General features: G+C 47.1%; 1 protein-coding gene across 1 annotated transcript; it reads left to right on the forward strand.

Moving 5' to 3' along the window:
* The first annotated feature begins 118 nt into the window (after nucleotides 1-118).
* SVOP (SV2 related protein) lies at nucleotides 119-19,230 on the forward strand. The gene is made up of 16 exons (XM_059863547.1): nucleotides 119-1,085; nucleotides 3,202-3,362; nucleotides 4,654-4,739; nucleotides 5,650-5,748; nucleotides 7,028-7,099; nucleotides 7,452-7,576; nucleotides 9,019-9,082; nucleotides 9,627-9,752; nucleotides 10,766-10,894; nucleotides 11,231-11,304; nucleotides 11,599-11,675; nucleotides 12,832-12,939; nucleotides 14,238-14,349; nucleotides 14,596-14,677; nucleotides 14,907-14,996; nucleotides 15,432-19,230. Exons 1-16 carry the CDS (start codon nucleotides 1,051-1,053, stop codon nucleotides 15,618-15,620), a joined length of 1,629 nt encoding a protein of 542 aa, XP_059719530.1. The 5' UTR covers nucleotides 119-1,050; the 3' UTR covers nucleotides 15,621-19,230.
* Nucleotides 19,231-19,376: the final 146 nt, after the last annotated feature.

Here is a 19,376-nt window from a genome sequence, read left to right on the forward strand (position 1 = left end):
AGCGCGCGGACCGGCCGAGCGGCGGTGCCGGAAGTGGTGCGGGGGGGGCCGGTTATGGCGGGGACCGGCCATGGCGGCGGGCGGTACCGGGGGCGGCACCGGGGGCGGGCCCGGAGCGGTGTGGGCGGCCCGGAGTGGGGATAACGGGCCTGTTCCCGGTGTGATAGCGGCTGTGCTGGGGAGCCCTGTGGGTCTCAGGCTGGTCCCGGTGTGACGGGCCGGATCCCCGCGCTGCCTGGCCCTCACGGCCCGCCCGGGGTGTCCCGGGGCTCAGAGCTCCGGGAGAAGAGCGGGACACCGCAGTCCCGCCGCTCCCGTGGCGCTCTAGTTGGGATACTGAGGGCAAACACTCCGGAAAGGTTGTGCAGCCCTGGCAGCGCTGCCCGGGGCAGGGCCGGGTGCGGTGCCCGGGGATTCCCGGTGCTGCTGGATGTGATCCCCGGGGACACGGCCCGGGGCGGCCTCGGCAGCGCTGGCAGCGCCCGGGCTCGGGGCTTTGCCCGGCACAGCCCATCCAGCCCAGCTCGGGCAATGGGGGAACCGCGGCTGAGCCGGGCCCCGCTGAGCCGAGCTCAGCCAAACCGAGCTCAGCCAAACGCTGCGGGCCGAGCCGAGCTGTGCTGAGCTGAGCCCAGCCGTGCCAAACCCCGCTGAGCTGAACTAAGCCAGGCCCAGCCATGGCCAGTGCGGGTGAACCGAGCCGAACCCAGCTGAGCTAAACAGAGCCGTGCCAAACCGAGCCGAGCTGAGCTGAGCCACGCTGAGCTAAACCGAGCCGAGCTGAGCCAAACCAAGCCGAGCCACGCTGAGCTGAGCCAAAGCAGCCGAGCCGAGCCAGGCTGAGCCAAACCATGCTGAGCTGAGCTGTGCCAAAGCAGCCGAGCCGCGCTGAGCCGTGCCGTGCCGGGCTGAGCCCAGCAAAGCCGAGCCCAGGCGCGGCGGTTCCTGCGGAGCTGTCCAGCCTCTCCAGCCTCTCCAGCCCTTCCAGGCGCTCCATCCCGCATCCCGAGCCCGCCATGCGGGAGCGATGAGCGCAGCCGCCGCCCGGCCATGGAGGAGGATTTGTTCCAGCTGAAGCAGCTGCCGTGAGTAGCTCCGGGGGGGCTCCTGCCCCTCCGGCCGCGGGGATCCCGCCGGGGAGCGGCCGATTCTGCCGGGGAGCCGCTCACAGCCCGGCGGGCAAGGCCGTATTCCCGCCGGGGCTGCCCGGGTGGAGCATCCCGAGGGATGCAGGAGCCGTTTGTTACATAAATTCACTCATCTCGTTTGGTTTTTGGGGTTTTTTGGTTGGTTGGTTGGTTGGTTGTTTTTTGGTTTTTTGCTCGGCGTGGTTTTTACCACCATTTTTTTGATGGCAGTAAAAAGCAGCAGGGCTTGGGATAAAATCATGGGGATTTTGGGAGAGGAGACGTTGGGATCGCCTTTGCAGGGGGGTTTGGCTGTAAATAACGTTGAGCTTCCTCGCCATCCTCCTCCTCCTCCTCGTCAGGGAGGAATCGCAGAGCAGGACCTGCCCTGCCAAGGTGGGGTGGGGGGGACCCCAGAAGCCCCGTTGGGATTGGCAGCGTTTCTGGAAAGCTGCACAAGGAAAATCCTGATTTTTGGGATGTGGCTGCTGGATCTGTGCAAAAAAAAAAAAAAAAAAAAAAAAAAAAAAAAAGAAGGGCAGAAACCCAGCCCCAAACCTGATAAAATCTTTGGTGCCTTTAACCCCAGGAATTCCTTCCTTTCCCCTCAATTCCAAATGCTTCCTTTAAAACCAACCTGCTTTTTCCTAATGCTCCATTCTCAGGTGTTTTGCAACATATTTCCTATTTATAAATCATGGGCTCTGCCAGGCAGGGAAGGAATGTTTCAAGTTGGTGTTAAATATTCATGAGCTCGTGTCAATGACAGAGCACCCTGTCCCAAAACATTCCTGCTAAGTTGGACAGGAACTCCAGCTCTTTTCCAGTCCTTGGTTAGGATTGAGCTTGTCAGGGAAAAGAATCTGAGGTTATTTTATCAGAGGTTATTATTTTACCAAGTTTTTTTTTCCATTTTTAAGACCAAAACCTGGGAATAAATTCCAAAGTACCTTCCAGTGCAGCTGTTTTGGTGCTGTGAGATTTTGCAAATAAATGCAGCAGCTCCCTGAGATGTCCCAGATGTGAAAATATTTCCAAGTGTGGAACTCCCTGTGGAGTTTTTTTCCTTAGTTTGTATCAGTTTGTTTCATCTATCCCTAAATTATACACCTATATTTTTATTTTCTCTGTTGAGGAATGTGGCAATCCCTGCCTGGATTTGTGATTCTCAGATTTTGCAGGATCCATCATCTCCAGATCTGGGATGATCACAGGTCCCTCCCTGTGATTCTGGGATAATTTAATTTATTTCCAAAACTATTTCACTTAAATCCAAGGGATTTTCACTTTCCAAAGGGGAAAAAAGTTCTGCTGTGTTGCAGATAAAGTGAAGGAACTTTGAGGATCTGTTCCCAAATCTTTGGCCACAGAAGTCTTCATAAATGGGAAAAGAACCTTCTCTGTGGGAAGGGAACAAATCCCTCTGACCAAAACATCAAAGCTGTGTCAATTTAGAAAATTCTGGTTTTAAAATACAGATATTTCATTAATGACATGATATTAAATAATTCTGTTTAAGATGAAAGCAGAGTCACAGAATCATCATCCTGCTGGAAAAAAATCTGTCTATTCCCTGAATGAGCTCAGTAATTGTATTTCACTCAATAATATTTCAAATTCTGGTGCATTTCTGGAGTTTCTAATCACGAAAACAACTCAGGAAATGGAATTTGGGCTCTTCCTGCCTGGACAAAACCCCCGAAATTCAATGACACAGCAATGCCTAATTCCCATTAAATCCAGTTCCATGACACAGCAATGCCTAATTCCAATCAAACCCAGGCACACCAAACATGGATCTCATTAAATATGCATCATTCCATCATATTTTCATGACCTCAGTGGTTTTATAACTTCGTGGATAGCACAACAACAACCTCTGTGTCCAAACCCAAGGATGAGATCCCATCCCGGGGTAGGACACCTCGAACCAGACCCAAACCCAAATCCCAGCGTTCCCAGTGGAGAGTGGAGACAGGAAATGAGGAGAAACCTTGATGCAAAATGGATTTTAAACCTCCCCAGCTGGAAAATCCTCCCGGAAGGATCCATCCCGGTTTTTTTGTGCTTTCAGGGTGGTGAAGTTCCGCCGCACGGGGGAGAGCTCGAGGTCGGAGGAGGATGGAATTTCTGGAGAGCACGAGGTGCAGATCGAGGGGGTGAGGACGGAGCTGGAGCCCGTGGAGCTGGGGGATGGAGCTGCAGTGCCCAAGGAATTTGCCAACCCCACGGATGGTGAGCAGGGCTCGTTTTCCTGCAGGGAGAGCCTCGTGGGATCTCTTCATCTCAGTCAGGCTGGGTACAGGGGGTTTGGAATTTGCCAACCCCACGGATGGTGAGCAGGGCTCGTTTTCCTGCTGGAAGAGCCTTCTGGGATCTCTTCATCTCAGTCAGGCTGGGTACAGGGGGGTTGGAGAAGTTAAGGATGCCCAGATATAAATAATAACTCAGGGAAATTGTGTTAGAGCTGAAAATGGTGGTTTGATCAGCCCATTGCCTGTGGGGTGCTTTATGTGCTCCTTTTTGTGTCCCCCTGTGCTGGACACTCCTGTCAGGGAGTTGTGGATCCAGCTGCCACAATTTGAATTGTGAGTTCCCTCAGGAGCTGCTCACAGCTGGCTCTCCTTCAAGGCTGAGATGAATCTGCAGAGTTCCTGGCTCCTCTTTTCCTAGAGGACATCAGGAATGTCCATCTCAGCCTCTGCTTCCTGCCTGGAGGCATCACTGCTTTAGGAGGGAGGAGAAATTTTTGGGTTTCTCTTAGCACAGTGTGAAAATTTGGTGTTAATCTTGGTTTTGTGCTTTATCCCTTGGATTTTGTTTGGTTTTCTCCTGGTTTGTGTTGTGGAGATCTCACAGCTCTGAGCCAAAGCTTTTCCTGAGGAATGTCCTTTCCAAGCTGATGCAAGTTTTAGAACTGTGAGACTGAAATTGATTTAAACAACTCAAATATCAAAATGTGCTTTTCTTGGTCATTTCATTTTGCGTTAGAGCAGAGGAATTTGAGACGTCTCAGCACCTTCAGCTGGGACAAACTAAAGAGGTTCATGGCAGTGGGTGGGAAAAAACCAGCAGCATTTTGAACAGAAGCAGGGTTTAAGATTTGTGTGTTTTGGAGAAATTATTGATTTAAATAATAAGAGGTTGCACTGAAATATTCCCTGCAGCTCCCAGCACTGCAGTGGGCTGGGGCAGAGCTGTTTCTCCCCACAGAAAGCTGCACTCCAGTGGCTGCAGCAGTCACTCCCAGGAGGAAGAGGAGGCTGAAGATGGGCTGGATTTGTGGGTGCCACACTGATTTACCTCCACGTGATTAAAATATTCTAGGAATAATTCAAATTATTTTGGCTTTGGAAGAACACAGAGATTTTCCTGAGTAGGAATTGTATAATTACAACTAAGTAGCTTTGTTATAGATTTGAGATCTCATCAGATTAGCCAATTAATTAGTAATTAAACCAGAAAATTCTGTCTCAAGGGCTGGCTTTTCTCAGGAAAGAATCCACTGGAATTGTTTTCTTTGCAGATACTTTCATGGTGGAGGATGCAGTGGAAGCCATTGGATTTGGGAAGTTCCAGTGGAAGCTCTCTGTCATTACTGGATTGGCATGGGCAAGTAATTGGGATCAGGATCAATTCATGATCATCACTTAGAGAATCTCAGGGATTTCAGATAATGGGGGCAGAGAGGCTCCAAGCAGATAAATGCACAATAAAGCAGGAATTTCACTGGGATTTCTAAACCACCAGCAGCACTCAGCCTTGTTGTGAGGGGTAATGATGGATTTCTTTGTCTCTGAAGTTCTTAGAAATCAGGCCTTGGAAAACCATTTCAATTCTCCACTTCAGTTTGGATTCAAATGAAAGAGGTTCCAGGCTGCTCCTGCAGTGATTTTGCCACATTCCTCCCATCAGCTGCCACCTCAGTTGTCTGCATCAGTCAGGATTGCTGTTATCTCAGTTTCAGAGGAGCAGCAGCCCAGCACTTCCACACAACAAAAAAGTCTTGGTTTCCATTTTTCTGCTCTTTCTGAAGCTTTGTGTTCCACCTCCTGTGGTGTATTTCAGGATCCTGATACCTGGAGCTGTATTTACTGGCTTTTTTCCATGTAAAAAGCTGGAATCTGCCATGGTTCAGATCCTAATCCAACTGTGGAATTTGGTTTCCAGGAGTGCAAATCCAGGAATGTTTAAGGGAATAAGTTACAAGGTATTAAACACTCCTGACTGAATCCACGTGTGAAGGGGCTAAAAGCTGGAATTTGCCCTAAGGAAGTGACTGAACCTGTGTCACTGCCCAGCCAAACCTCCTCAAAACCTTTGGATTCAGCTCTTTGAATCCTCTCTGCCAGAGTTCCTAAAGTGCTGACAATCAGAAATGAGTTTAAATGTTAAATATTCAACATTTTCTTCAACCACAAGGTGGGAACATCACGGAAATGTCACCAAGGCCTATTATTGACTCCTAAATCCACCTGATTTGCAGGCACTTGTTGATTTTTGCTTTCTCTTCCCCCTGCAGATGGCAGATGCCATGGAAATGATGATTTTAAGTATCCTTGCTCCTCAGCTGCACTGTGAGTGGCGCTTACCCAGCTGGCAGGTTGCATTGCTCACCTCGGTAGGAAAAATACCTGACAGCTCCTGTCTTCCCTGAGGTCTTGCCATCATTGTTATCCAGATATTTTGCTTTGTATCCCTAAAATTAAATCTCCTCGTGGCTTTTGCAAGTGGCCTTCAGCTTGGAAGTTTTAAAAAAAGATTTATAGGAGTTTTTTAAAGATTGAAGTAATGAAATTCAGTGAGAACTGAGGGCATTTTGCAGATTTCAGGCTCAAAGTTTCATGTAATTTCCAGGAAAACCTATGAATTCACTCAGATTCACCCTAAAATTCAAACCATCTGATTAATTTTTTAAAAATTGGTAAATTTTTATTATCATGCTTGCAAATCTTTCTCTCTCCCCACATCTAAGCTCTCTGACATGCTGAGAGCTCTGAGGGGGAACAAACAGTTGATTTTTGAGGTTGGACTCAATGATATCAGAAATCTTTTCCAGCCTAAATAATTCTGGGATTATCCAGTGATCTTTGGAAGCAGAGATCTTACAGCACCACCTCCAAGGATGGTGCTGTGATGCTGGAATCCTGCAGTGCCTTTAGGAATAAGAAAACAAGTTTAGGAACCCTTTTCTCAGCACAGGCCGCTGCTGAATGCAGGGACTTTTTTCCCTGAATTTCTCTCTCCTTTGGTTGTTAATGCCCTTTGTTTGATTGTGTAAAATGCTTCAAGTGCTCAGCAGTTTGAAATGGTGTCCTTGAATCCCATGAATGTCCCATCCCTGAGTGCACCTCAGCACAAGAGTGTCACCTCTGAAAAGGCTTCAGGGGTATTTTCTCTCACTCTTCAGACTTTTGTAAACTTTTAAGGTGTAACTTTATCTCCATTCAAACCTGGGAGCTGCTGAGGATGGTGGTAGGAGGCTGGAGGAGAGCTCTGTCCTGCAGATCTCAACCAACAGCTCCTCAGCTTTTATTCAGGAATATTTTCCTTGGAGCTGGAGAGCTCTGTGTCCTCCAGGGCTGGACTCACAATGGGACAATACCAGTGTGCCCAGTCCAGGCCAGACTGGGATTGTCTGGGTTGTCACTGATGGATTTTTTTAATGCAAAGCTGGCTTGAGGAGGAGCCTTGTTACTTCCCTGCTCCAACCCAGAGAGAACTGGATGATCTTTAAGGCCCTTTCCAACCCAACCCATTCTCTGACCTCCTGCACATCTCCCTCTGTTTTGGGCTGAAATGTTCTGGTTTCACTGGAAGTTTGTGTTCTGTGTTGGCCGCACTGGAATTTTCACTTGTTAAGGGAAAGGTTTTTTTTTTTTTTCCCTGCTGTTCCACAGGTGGTGTTTGTGGGAATGATGTCCAGCTCCACGCTCTGGGGGAACATTTCAGACCAGTATGGGAGGAAAACAGTAAGTCTGCAGCTCCTGCTGGGATCTATCCCAATATTTCTGCAGCATGGACATTTCAATGCAACTGGCAGGGGGTGCCCAAAGAAGCTGTGGCTGCCTCATCCCTGTAAGTGTTTGAGGCCAGGTTAGAGCACCCTGGGATAGTGGAAGGTGTTCCTACACCTGGAATAGGATGAGCTTTAAGTCCCTTCCAACCCAAACCCTTCCAGGATTCCACATTCCCAAATGTCCACGTGTACAAAGCTGCACTAAGCACATCCAGAACTGAGCTCCTATGAAACAGAAAGCATCTGAAGCTCTGTTTTACACTTCAATTTGTGTTACAGTGATTTTTAACTCTTGCTGAACACAGGGCCTGAAGATCAGCGTGTTGTGGACACTCTACTATGGGATCCTCAGTGGATTTGCTCCCATTTACAGCTGGATCCTGGTGTTGAGAGGCCTGGTGGGATTTGGGATTGGAGGCGTGCCTCAGTCGTAAGTAAATATTCAGCACTCCACACTTCCTCATTTCCCTTTCTTTCTTATGAGGTTCTCCTGTAGGACTGAAGTCTTGTTTCTGTTCAGCCACCCCAAACCTTGGTCTTTTTGCAAAGCAGGTTGTGCCTTGACCAGCAGGATTTAGAGGCAGAGCTGAGCCCTGAGTCTGATTGTAAAACCCCAGATTATTGTTCAGTCAGAGCCTGAACTTCCCCATCTCACCCTGAGCTGGAATTTCAAACCCACACAGCCCAGACCTGGAGCTGTGGAGATGCTGGGATGGCTCAGAAGGAAAAGGAAGTGTCAGGATATTTCTCTTACCATTGTGTGGTTCCTTTCACTGAAGAGAGGGATCCATAAATTTTCCACCTGCAATAAATAACCCTGCTCTAGGCTTTTAATTATACATGTAAAGGGAAGGGTACAGCCATTCTCTCTTCTCTCTCTGTAGTCTTCCATCCTTACCAATAATTGATTTTTTTTTTGCCTTCTGGAGGTGCTATTTTGGAGCAGGCAGAGCCTGGCTTGGATTGATGGCTCACAGATTCCTTCCCAGTGGCTTCCATGGCCACTCCCAGATAAAAACCCAGAGCTGCAGGTGCAGCCCAGCCAGAGCCACTGGACTTGGCTCACTGAGGATCTGTGGCTTCATGAGAGAAAAACCAGAGCCAGTTACAGATCTCAGAGTGGATCCCATCCTCCCCGAGTCTGTTTCCTGTTCTGACTGTGACAGGGGTTTACTTGACAGAGGGGTAAACATGGATGAAGCAGGAAAAGTAGCTCCTTTCTAATATCCTTAAGCTGTGTGATTTTGGAGGTGAGTGCCTGGATCTCCATGGAGTGAGTGAAATTTCCTCCTCTGGACTGGCTCCAACAATTCCATGTCCTTCTTTTGCTGGGGTCATTCACCAGCTCCTGTTTTCTCTGCACTGCAGAGGGATCTGAGCTACACTTGAAGATGTGATTTGAGTTCTCTAAATCTCTGCTTGAATGAAATATTGTGTGAAACTTCCTGCTTTCCACAACCTGGGCAGCTCCTCAGAGATCAATCCACTTTTTAAGTTAGTAGGAATTTTGTCCCAAACCTCAAAGGAAGCAGGAACAGACTGAGTCAAAGGAATGCAAACAGAGCAAAGCCAAACCTTTCCAGTTTGAAAGAGATGACAGAGCCTGGACTGGCTGCTGCCTGAATTCCTCCTCAGGAATTCCTTCTGGAGAAGCTTTGCCATCACTCCTTGGCACAGGCATGAAACAAAGCCTCAGTGGTTGCTCTTTGAATCCCACAATAAAAGAATGCAAATTATTTTATATCAATGACATGAAAGTATTCCCCTCTTGGAGAATTGAACCCTGACACAGGAGATGGATAGGAATTCATGTTTGAACCTGTGGCATTTCCCTCTCTGTGCTGACATTTTCCTCTCTGTTCCCTTTTTTAGGGTAACTTTATATGCTGAGTTCCTTCCGATGAAAGCCAGAGCAAAATGCATTTTATTAATAGAGGTGAGTGGGTGTACTCTGATCCTCAAGGGACAAATCCTCTGGTGGTCACATCCCTTCCATCCTCCTGCCTGGAAATCCCCTCAGAGCTGCAGCCAGGCCTGGCCTGTCCATCCTGGTGGAGCTGAGTCACTCCTGAGCTTTGCTACCAGCCCAGCTCCAAAAGCAGCAGAAACTTTTCCTGTCACACTCCGCTCTTGGTGTTGAATTTTCTTTTTTCCAAATTATTTTGCACCCAGAGCTGCAGAGTGAGCACAAGAGGGGCATTGGGTGACCATGATTTTGTGTTGAAGTGCATCTCAGTGATGGATTTGGAGAGCTGACAGCTCCACAAATTCAGTGCTAAATTCAGCTCCACATCTTCATCCAAACCTGTCAGAGTCACTCAGGGCAGAATTTTGGCCTTGGAATATTTTCAGGCAGAATTTGCACCCCTGGAATTCCTCTCTCCAGCCATCCCTGGTGAGCACAGCCTGGAATGTTCCGAAGAAGAGGCCTTGGGATCACTCCATTCCTCATTTTTTTCTGTTGGTTTTCCCTCTTCCAGGTGTTCTGGGCCCTTGGGACTGTGTTTGAAGTGCTCCTGGCAGTGGTGGTGATGCCCACGCTCGGCTGGCGCTGGCTCCTCATCCTCTCTGCCCTCCCACTCCTGCTCTTTGCTGGCCTGTGTTTTGTAGGTATTCCTCATGGATTCATGTGAATTCCTGCAATTCCCATTCCTCTACCCCATTCTGTGACCCAGCTGAAGGAAATCAGGGCAGTTTTGAGCTCTCTGGTGGTGTCTTCTGTGAAATGACTGAAATAACGACCAAAAAATGCAGTGTCAACAGGGTGCTGGGAAAAACATCCCAGGGAAAGTTGTGTTGATGTGACTGTAATTGCTGGAGGACAATGCAGGGCTGGAATTTGGTGAAATCTGACCTAGAACCCTCTCCAATTTAATTACTTTGTTCCAACTAAGCTCAGTGGAATCAACATTTTATCAAAAGCTGTTGCTATTTCCTGAAATTCTCTTGAGATTTTGTCACTTCTAGAATCAATTTCCACTTAAGAATCCTCCCAAATCAGGGATAGGATCTGCAGAGTGCAGGTCAGATTCCAAAATAAGTTAACCCTGATCTCCAGTGATTTATTTTATTATTTATTAGGTGATATCTTTGCCAATGACTCAGTCTCCTCGTAGATAAATGTCCTTGTCAGGTGGTTTAGCAGCCTTTTTTATTCCTTAGTTTTTCAGGAATACCTGCAGTTATCCAGGTGATCACAAGCTTGTTCTAAATTAAAAGGAGCCTAAACTCATACATTTTATTCCATTTTATTCCAAAAATTCCATAAATTTTGGAATGCCAGGAGCATCTTGTTATCTGCCCTGGATGCTTTGCCATTCCTGCACAGAAGGGATAAGGAAAAAAACCTGCAAAAATTCCCAACAGCTCTCAGGGAAAAACCCAGAGGAATGGAAGGGAAAGAGTTCTGAGTGATGGGGAAAGTGGGGGGTTGCAGTTTTTAAAGCCTGATGAGATGATCCTTGGAATTCTTCCTTGGAATTCTTCCAGTTTAGTTCTGTAATCCTTTGTTATGTGAGAATCTGCTGGAGTCGCTGAGTTTCCCCCAAGGAAAATCCCAGATTTATTTATTGCTGGTTGTGACACCCTCCTGTATGTGTGACCTGCTCTGCTCCCTTAGTGGCTGCCAGAAAGTGCCAGGTATGATGTGTTATCTGGGAACCAGGAGAAGGCTCTGGCCACTTTGAAGAGGATTGCCACAGAAAATGGAGCTCCAATGCCCTTGGGAAAACTGGTGGTTTCCAGGCAGGTATGTACAGGTCACAGAACAGTGAAACTGAGGGGGTTTGTGAGCAAATCATCAATGTGCTGTTCAATTTTAATGTCTCAGCTAGGCAGAAAAAAGTGAGGTTTGATCATTTAGTCCTCTTTTCCACTGAGGAAGAGTTAATTTCTCATTTGGAAGTGAAAAGCAGCTTTAAAATGGGCATTTAATGTTATTTAACCTCACTGTTATTAAAGAAAACCAAACCTTGAGGTTGTTGAAGAGCTCAGGTCAGAATTCCTGGATCTGAATTCATGAGACAGGATGAAATTTGACACTTTAGCTGTCCCTCATCACCCAACTTCTGCTTGTTCCCAACAGGAGGACCGAGGCAAAATGAGGGATCTTTTCACCCCCCATTTCCGCTGGACCACGTTGTTGCTCTGGTTTATTTGGTAAGACAAAACCTAAAGGTTCAGTGCCAGCACAGCTCTAAATGGGTTTTACTGAAGGGATTTTACTGAAATACAGCAACTTCTTCCTCAGAAAAAAAAAAAAACCAAACAGAAAAAAAAAAAAAACCCCAACCTGTATTGATTTGTAATTTATTCAACCACCCAAGCATTCCAAATCAAATTGCCCTTTAATTTTCTGAATGCTGAAATAGCTTTGAGGTAGGACTTTTGATTGGTGGTGTTTCTTTTAAGTTGGACCAGCTGAAACTTCCTCTCTCATTTGCTTCCTTGCAGGTTTTCCAATGCTTTTTCATATTATGGGTTAGTTTTATTAACTACAGAGCTCTTCCAAGCAGGAGATGTTTGCAGCAGTGAGTATTGCTCCATCTTTTCTTTTTAAATATGTCCTCTTAAAACTGCTGGAATATCTTTTATTAGATCACCTTCTGCTGGTGGTTTGGAAAAGGAACGTGGCTGAGTTTTCACTTTATTTTAAATTTTTCATCATCTCTGCCCAGTGCAGAGAGGTCCTGCAGTGGTTTTGAGCCCAAAATGTCAAACAGGAAGGCAACCTTCAAGGCAGATCTGTTATCTGTTCCTCTTGATTTAAAAAAGTGATTGAATAAATACAATGACAGGTCTAATTAGTTCTGAGAGAGAGAAACTGCTGCTGTGGAGCTCCTGGGTTCTCAAGATGGGAAAACCTGCTGAGAAAAAAGATAATGGTGGGAAATCGACATCCTTTGTGTGGCAGATATTTTTTGGGGGAAAAAGAAGGTGCTTTGACTGAGTTAAGAAGAGGCTTGAACAGTTTGATTCCCCAGGGGAGGAATGATTGCATTCAGAACATTTGTAATTAGGGAAAACTGCCTGGAAGTTGGGAAATGATAAAAGGTGGATGGGGAGTGTTGGAGCAGCCCCAGCTTCCAGGGCTGAGCAGCAGTGATGAGCTCTGAGAGCTCTGACTCAGGTTTGCCTCCCCAGAGGAGGATGTAGCCCTTAAAAACCCTTGTTTTTATAAGGACATAGGGTTTTCAGTATTCTCAGAGTGTAGGAAGTGTTGGGATCCCACTTTGTGTTGGGAGAAACTGAATTATTGGAGTTAATTCTGTCCTGAGCCCTGGACTGGAAAATAATTCTGGCTGTACAGCTGATAAGGAGGTGGAATTTTCACTGAGCTGAGACATCCTGTCACAGAAAATGTTATAAATGTTCAGTGTTTTCAGGCAAAACCACCAAGCATTGCTCTTCAATGCCCCTCTGACTCTGAATTCCATCCCAGCAGCACTGCAGGCATTCAGAAGAGGAATAACAATTAAATCCAAGGGGCAGAATCACTTGAATTTCTATTCCTAAACAAACTCCCAGAAGTATTTTAAAGGATGGTGGGTGTAGTGAATCCATACCAGTCCTTCCAGTCCATCCCTTCCTAAATTTCAGCAGTAAAAATGAGAGACCCAGCAGGAAGGCTAAATAGGGAAGAGTTTGCTTCAAATATATTGAATATTTGTGCTTTTTTCCCTGCAGTATCCAGCAGAAGGCAGGAAGTAAAAGCCAAGTGCAGCCTGACCTGTGAATACCTGACAGAGGAAGATTACACTGACCTGCTCTGGACAACCCTGTCAGAATTCCCTGGTAAGGAGCAATGGGAAGCTCCAGTTTTTCCTTGGGATGGCTCAGGTGTGGCAATGGGCTCAGCAGTGGGACTGGGATGTCTGGTCTGATGCTTCCCACAGCACTCAGAGCTCCTTGCTGTAGCTGTGGATTCTCCCTGCCCTGGGATCACTCCAGAAAAAATCAGGCATTGCTCTGGAATGGGCCCTGTGTGTGTTCCAACCCAGCAACACTTCAGGAGGAGGAAAACCTCAATCAAAGGGGCAGAAACACTGGAATCTCTATCCATAAGTGACTTTCCAGAAGTGTTTTCAAAGGATAATGGGTGAAGTGAATCCATGGAGAACTTGCTCCCTAAATCCCTGTGTCCAGCCTCAGTCCTGATCCCGTGATTTTCAGGCAATTCCAGCAAATTTCAATGGACAGTCTGGCACAGGACAAGCAAAGTAGTGTGAAACAGCCATTGATCCTTCAGCTGGAGGGGATCTCCCAGTGTTAATCTGATTGAAACAACACCAGAGACAGGGATCAGGATGTTTTCACTCTCCTGGATCATCATCTCAGGGCTGAAAGCTCAAGGAGAAGTCATTTAATGAATGATAATTTGCAAGTATGACTGAGAAATATGCACAGTCATTGCTAAGAGGAGTGTGCTGCCCAACAGGAATTTTGGGAAGGATACCCAGGAAAAAAGAGTGGGTGCCTGGAGTGGTGCTGTGGCTGCAAGGTCTGGTTTGATCCTCACACACACTGAGGTGGGAGTAAGAAATGTTGACAGGGTACCTCTAGATGTGACACTGATGCTGGAATAATCCCCACTCCTGCTGTGCATCAGCTTTCAAAAGGATCTGGGAAAATTGCATTGGAGGGAAGACTTAATAGTGAGATTTACTGAGCTTGATCTATTTCCTATCAAAAATCAGGGGAGAAATAATTTGGTGAAACATCTAAATAACAGAACAGAAAGAAAACACCACATTCTAAAGAGCCCTTAAATCCAGCAGGGAAAATGGCCAGAAGTTGAGCAGAAGTTCTTCCAGTGAGCCATGAGCAGGTGTTTTAGGCATTCCCATCAGTAATCCCTGGATGGGAGTGTGGATTCATGGATTTGTGGAGCATGTAGCAGGGCTCTGCAGCTTTGACACAGAATTCCTGTTTTCATATGGCACCAGCAGCAATCCATCCCACAGCCCTGCCTGGGGCCACAAAGGCTTTGAAAGAGAGGCCAAAATTTCCAATCTAAACCACCCAGGCTGTGTTAAATCTGCTGCAACCCCTCTTTGCTGGATTCCCAAGGCTCTCCTGGTCTCTTCCCACAGGTGTGTTGGTGACCCTGTGGATCATCGACCGCATCGGCCGCAAGAAAACCATGGCCCTGTCCTTCCTTGTCTTCTCCTTCTGCAGCCTCCTGCTCTTTCTCTGTGTTGGAAGGTGAGTCCAGCACAGGGAACAAGTGGAGTAAAGGATTTCTCCATGTCCTCTCTTGACTGTGGTGGGAGAACTGGGAGTGGTGGTTTGAAAAACCGTGGGATGGTCGTGGCTCAGCTGGAGAAGGATTTAAGGCTGGGGTTGGGTTTTCTCAGCAGAGTTTGGGAGGGAAGTAAAAGTGAATTCCAAGTGAACCCAGCAGATTGTACTTAACACTCCCAAACTCTGCTCTCCTCTTTCTCCTCACAGAAATGTTCTTACTGTGCTGCTCTTCATTGCAAGAGCTTTTATTTCAGGAGGATTTCAGGCTGCCTATGTTTACACTCCTGAGGTAAGGGGGTTGTTGTGGTGATGGGAATATTCAAGGGGAGTGAGAACAGGGTGGGAAAGTCATTTTGATGACCTGTTCCCAATGGACCTCACCCCAGACTGCAGCTGTAGATCCCATTGTCATTGTCTGACAGAATGTGCTGTAGCACCATTTATTAATTCCCATTGATTTAGGAGTGGAAGGAGGAAAATTCCCACTGGGATTGATGGGATGATTTTTTTTTCCACAGGTTTATCCCACAGCCACACGTGCTTTGGGCCTGGGAACGTGCAGTGGAATGGCCAGAGTGGGAGCCCTCATAACCCCATTCATTGCACAGGTAAATCCCTTCTCCTCTGAGATTGGACACACAGGAAGCTTGGATTGATGATCCTGGAGGTCTTTTCCAGCTTCAGGAATTCCATGATTCTATGAAGGTGGTGTAGAACCTGCTTTTCTTCCACTATCTCAGGTTGCTCCAAGTTCTGTCCTTGGACATTTCCAGGGATGGAGCAGCCACAGCTTCTCTGGGCAACCTGTGCCAGGACCTCCCACCCTCACAGGGAAGAATTCCTTCCTAAAATCCAATCTAATCCTGCCCTCTGAGAATTTAAAACCACTGTCCCTTGTCCTGACACAATCTATAAAATCTCCCTCCTTTCCAGAAACCTCAAGTTAAACTTTATTCCCAATACTACAATTAAAATTGCTGTTGCTCCACTAGTGTATTTCCATGCTGAGGTGCTGTTTTGCATTCCCTGCCTTTCTCCTGCAGGTGATGTTGGAATCTTCAGTCTATCTGACTCTGCTGGTTTACAGTGGCTGCTGCCTGCTGGCTGCCCTGGCCTCCTGCTTCCTGCCCATCGAGACCAAGGGCCGTGGCCTGCAGGAGTCCAGCCACAAGGAATGGGGCCAGGAGATGGTGGGCAGAGGATCTCATTCCCCAGGGGAATCACAGGAATGATGGGACGTGGAAACCTGCTGGAAGAATGAAGGATAGGAGCAAGATGTCTCCCAAAACCTCCGAGCCTGAAGCATGGAAAGCTGACCACCATCACTGCCATCCTCACGTGTCAAACTGCAGGAGTTTGGGGTTGAACCTCAGCCAATTGTGTTTCTGCTGCTCTTTGCTCATACTCATAAAAACTTTTTTGGATGGAGAGGCCTTTGATCCAGATATCCTTGGAAGTTTAGCAGGAGGGGTTTCTCTTCAGTCTGTTGTGCTTGCATGGTCAGCTTTTCAGCTTAAAATGTCCTGTGCCAAGCAAATGCCAAGTGACTGCAGCCCAGCATAAGCTGTCATTAAAACATTGAGCTCTTGATGCCTAAAACCAAGAGGTTCATCTTTAGTGAGGCCCTGGCCTGGCACAGAGTGGATTCCATCCCTACCACTATGGATTAAATGCCTGCCTTGCACTTTTAGCCATCAAAACCATCACCAAAATGTGATTCTGTCAAACCAACCCAGGTTTTCCAGTTGGATTTTGTTTCTGGTGAAAACAATTTCGCTTGGATTGCTTGGAAATTGATTCCTGACTGTTTCTCCCATCCCAGGTGGGTAGTTGGAGCAGGGAAGGTGGTGTTTGCTGCAGAGCTGAGACCTTGTAGCAGAAATGTAAGTCACAGAATCGTTAAGGTTGGAAAAGACCTCCAAGCTCATCGAGTCCAATGCATAAATCCTCATGTTTTGGAGCAGAATTGGACTTCTCTGGCATTGCCAGGGACCTTGAGCTCTCTGTCTGTTGCTTGGAGTGAGGAGGTTCTCACTCTTGGGGATCCAGGTGTGTCCCTGCTCCATTACCTGGGCACATCCTCATGGTGGGATAGCCCCAGCCGGAGTCAGGAGCTGCTGTTGGGATGGAGCCACTCCCTGACAGCTGGGCAGGACCTTTCCTGCTGATTGTACCTGGACTGGTGACAAAGGAATGTAGCTGGAATAAATGAGCAAAACCATGGGAAGAGCTCATCTGTAATGCCCTTGGATGAGGAACATCCCTCCTTCAGGTGTGGCTCCTCAAGGGATGATCCTGCTCTTGTCAGGGAATGTAACAGAGCTCAGGTGAGGACAGGCTCATCTGGTTTGTCACAAACCTGTCCCTGGGCACAAGTCAGGTGGCACAGTCTGTGGAAATGTGTAGAGATCTGAGATGTACCTCAGTGGATGTTCAGGATTCCAGACCTTGGGACACACAACCAAATGTGGGTGAGATGGACTTGGTGAGGCTGTGGGAGCAGTGGGGGTTTGTGGTCTGAGCAAGTGACTCACCTGAACGCAGGTAAACTTGCAACGTGTTTTTACACTTGAACATTTTAAGTATCCTGGGAAGCAGGTCCCATTCCTGGGGTCAGGAATAGGTCTCCAAGTCCATGTTTGGTGCAGTACAAGTGAGCACTGTGGGGCACAGCTGTCACTGGGGGTCACGTCTCTGAGGTCACTGCAATGCTCCACCACATGCCAGGCTGCTTGTTTGGAGACTGAGGGGAAAACAGAAGTGGAAAATTCCTTAAAGAAAGCCAGGAAACTCAGGCTGATGGAAAAGGCCAAAGAGGTTGAAATTGTATGAGGGGGGATGTTCTGCTGAGAGCAGTTTGCCAAGGCACCAAGTGTCCATCCAGTCCCACTGGAGGATGGTGACTCAGTGAAGGATTCCAGGAATGGTTGGTGGAAACAGGCAAGCTTGGCTTTTCCCAGCGAGATGAAAATGAATTCAGCTCCCAAGGGATCCCTGGGATCCCTGGGCTCAGCTGTGGGTGGTGGCACAGAACCCTCTGTCCTTTCCAGCTGGGTTGGTTCCCTTTGTGTCCCCTGTCCCTGTGTCCTCATGTCCACCAAAATCAAGCTCCAGTTGATCCCAGTAAACTGACAGGGCTCTCATAGCACTGATACCAACCACAGCTCATTTTTTTACCTCCTTCTGCCAGGCTGGAGTTGGGTCCTTCTCCCTGTGTACTTAGGGCAGCCTGGAGCAGAGCCAGAGGGATTTGTTCCATGGAGTGCCAGAATTCCCAAGTGATTTGGGTTGGGAGGGACCTTAAAGCTCATCCAGGCAGGGACACTTTCCACTAGACCAGGTTGCTCCAATCCCCATCCACATCTGACCTTGAACACTTCCAGGGATGGGGAACCTCTCTGCTTTCACTTGGAGTGTCCCCTAATGTGCTGGATATGGGACACAGCAGTGAGGAAGCAGATCCTGGATGGGTTTAACCAGATATTACCCCACATGTGTGGCCAGAGAGCTGGAAAAGCTGCTGGAGCTGGGATCTGCTGGAGCTGGGTTTGCCTGTGCACAGTCAGGCTGTTCACCCCTCAGTGACACTCTGACATTCCATCCTCATCCTGCTGCTGCTGGAGGCCCTCGAGGCCATTCCAGTCCCCCAGGTGTTTCCATGCTTCCTTCCTTGGGCTTGCCATGAGCTGTGTTTGCATCCCAAAACTCTGGAATTGAGCCTGGCTAGAGGTGACAGAGAATCCAAAGTGCAGGACAGGCCATGGCCCAGTTTGTTACTCAATGCCTTGAGTTAAAATTCTGCTTCCCTGGGGTAATGTTCACATCTCACTCCATTTATTTTAGGTGAATATTCAGCAGTTTTAAAGAATTGCATCCAACGGCCTTTAGAGAGTTTTAGGTGAAGTTTCTCTGTTCATGCACACCTGGATCCTACAGATAAGCCACTTCCCAGGTAAAGATTTATAGGGAATGCAACATTTTCCATGCTGTGGAATAGATCAGTTTTAACCTGTGACATTTACAGTGTTAACCAAAAAATGGAAGGCGTTTTTGCTTTTCACTTTTTATGAATTCTGCACTAAAAAAAATCTATTTAATGATAGGTATACCAAGATTGGTGTTGCTGGATCTTTGATTTTGTTGAAGCTTGATCCAAAGCTCACTGAAATCTGGGAAAATCTCCTGTGGATATCCACGGGCTTTGGATCAGCTGAATAAAAGGGAGAGGTAGAAGCCTACCACAGCTGATCCCACCTGGCTGAATTCAGCAGGAGCCCATTGGGCACTGCAGAAACAGAGCTGGAATTAAGGATTTGCAGGAATTTGCATATAATTAATAAGAGAAGGCCATTTTAGTTTGTTCACTGAGAACACTGGGGTTGACACACACCAGTTCTAAATCACCACTATAGATTTTATCAGTAGGCCAGCACCATTTAGGTACAAAATAAACTTCCAAAGAATCCTTTTCCACACTGAGTATTTCTCACTGGTAAAGGAATTATTGCAACTGCTTTGTTTCAAACAGGAAAGTGAGATCCTTTGGAATTTAAACAGAATTGTGGGATTTGGTTTTGCCAAGCTGGTGTGGGAATGTAATTCCCCAAGTGTGGATGGGATGATTTGTTATTCCCAAATACTTGCTGAAAGAGCAATGAATGTTTCCATGTCTGAATGTACAGTTTCTAAGCTGGATTTACATTTTAATGTTGAAAAACTTGGTGTATCTCAAGCTTGTTGTAAAATACTCCTCTGGTTCCTGTTCCTGACATGGCATTGGAGAGTTGAAGTCCACATTAGATATTTTATGTTAAACAAATAAATAGTTTTTTCAGGAAATAAGTTTTTGGCTCTTCTGGGGGATGTTTAGGAGGAATCAAAACTTTGCTTTTTTTCTTTTGTCTTGGTGTTCAGAGGTTTGAGCTACTGTGCTCAGCACTCTGCAGGTCTGACTCATTTTCTGTTTTGTGTATTTAGATGTAAAGAAA

Source organism: Haemorhous mexicanus, chromosome 19 (genome assembly GCF_027477595.1).
Source record: "Haemorhous mexicanus isolate bHaeMex1 chromosome 19, bHaeMex1.pri, whole genome shotgun sequence".
Taxonomy (NCBI): Eukaryota; Metazoa; Chordata; class Aves; order Passeriformes; family Fringillidae; genus Haemorhous; species Haemorhous mexicanus.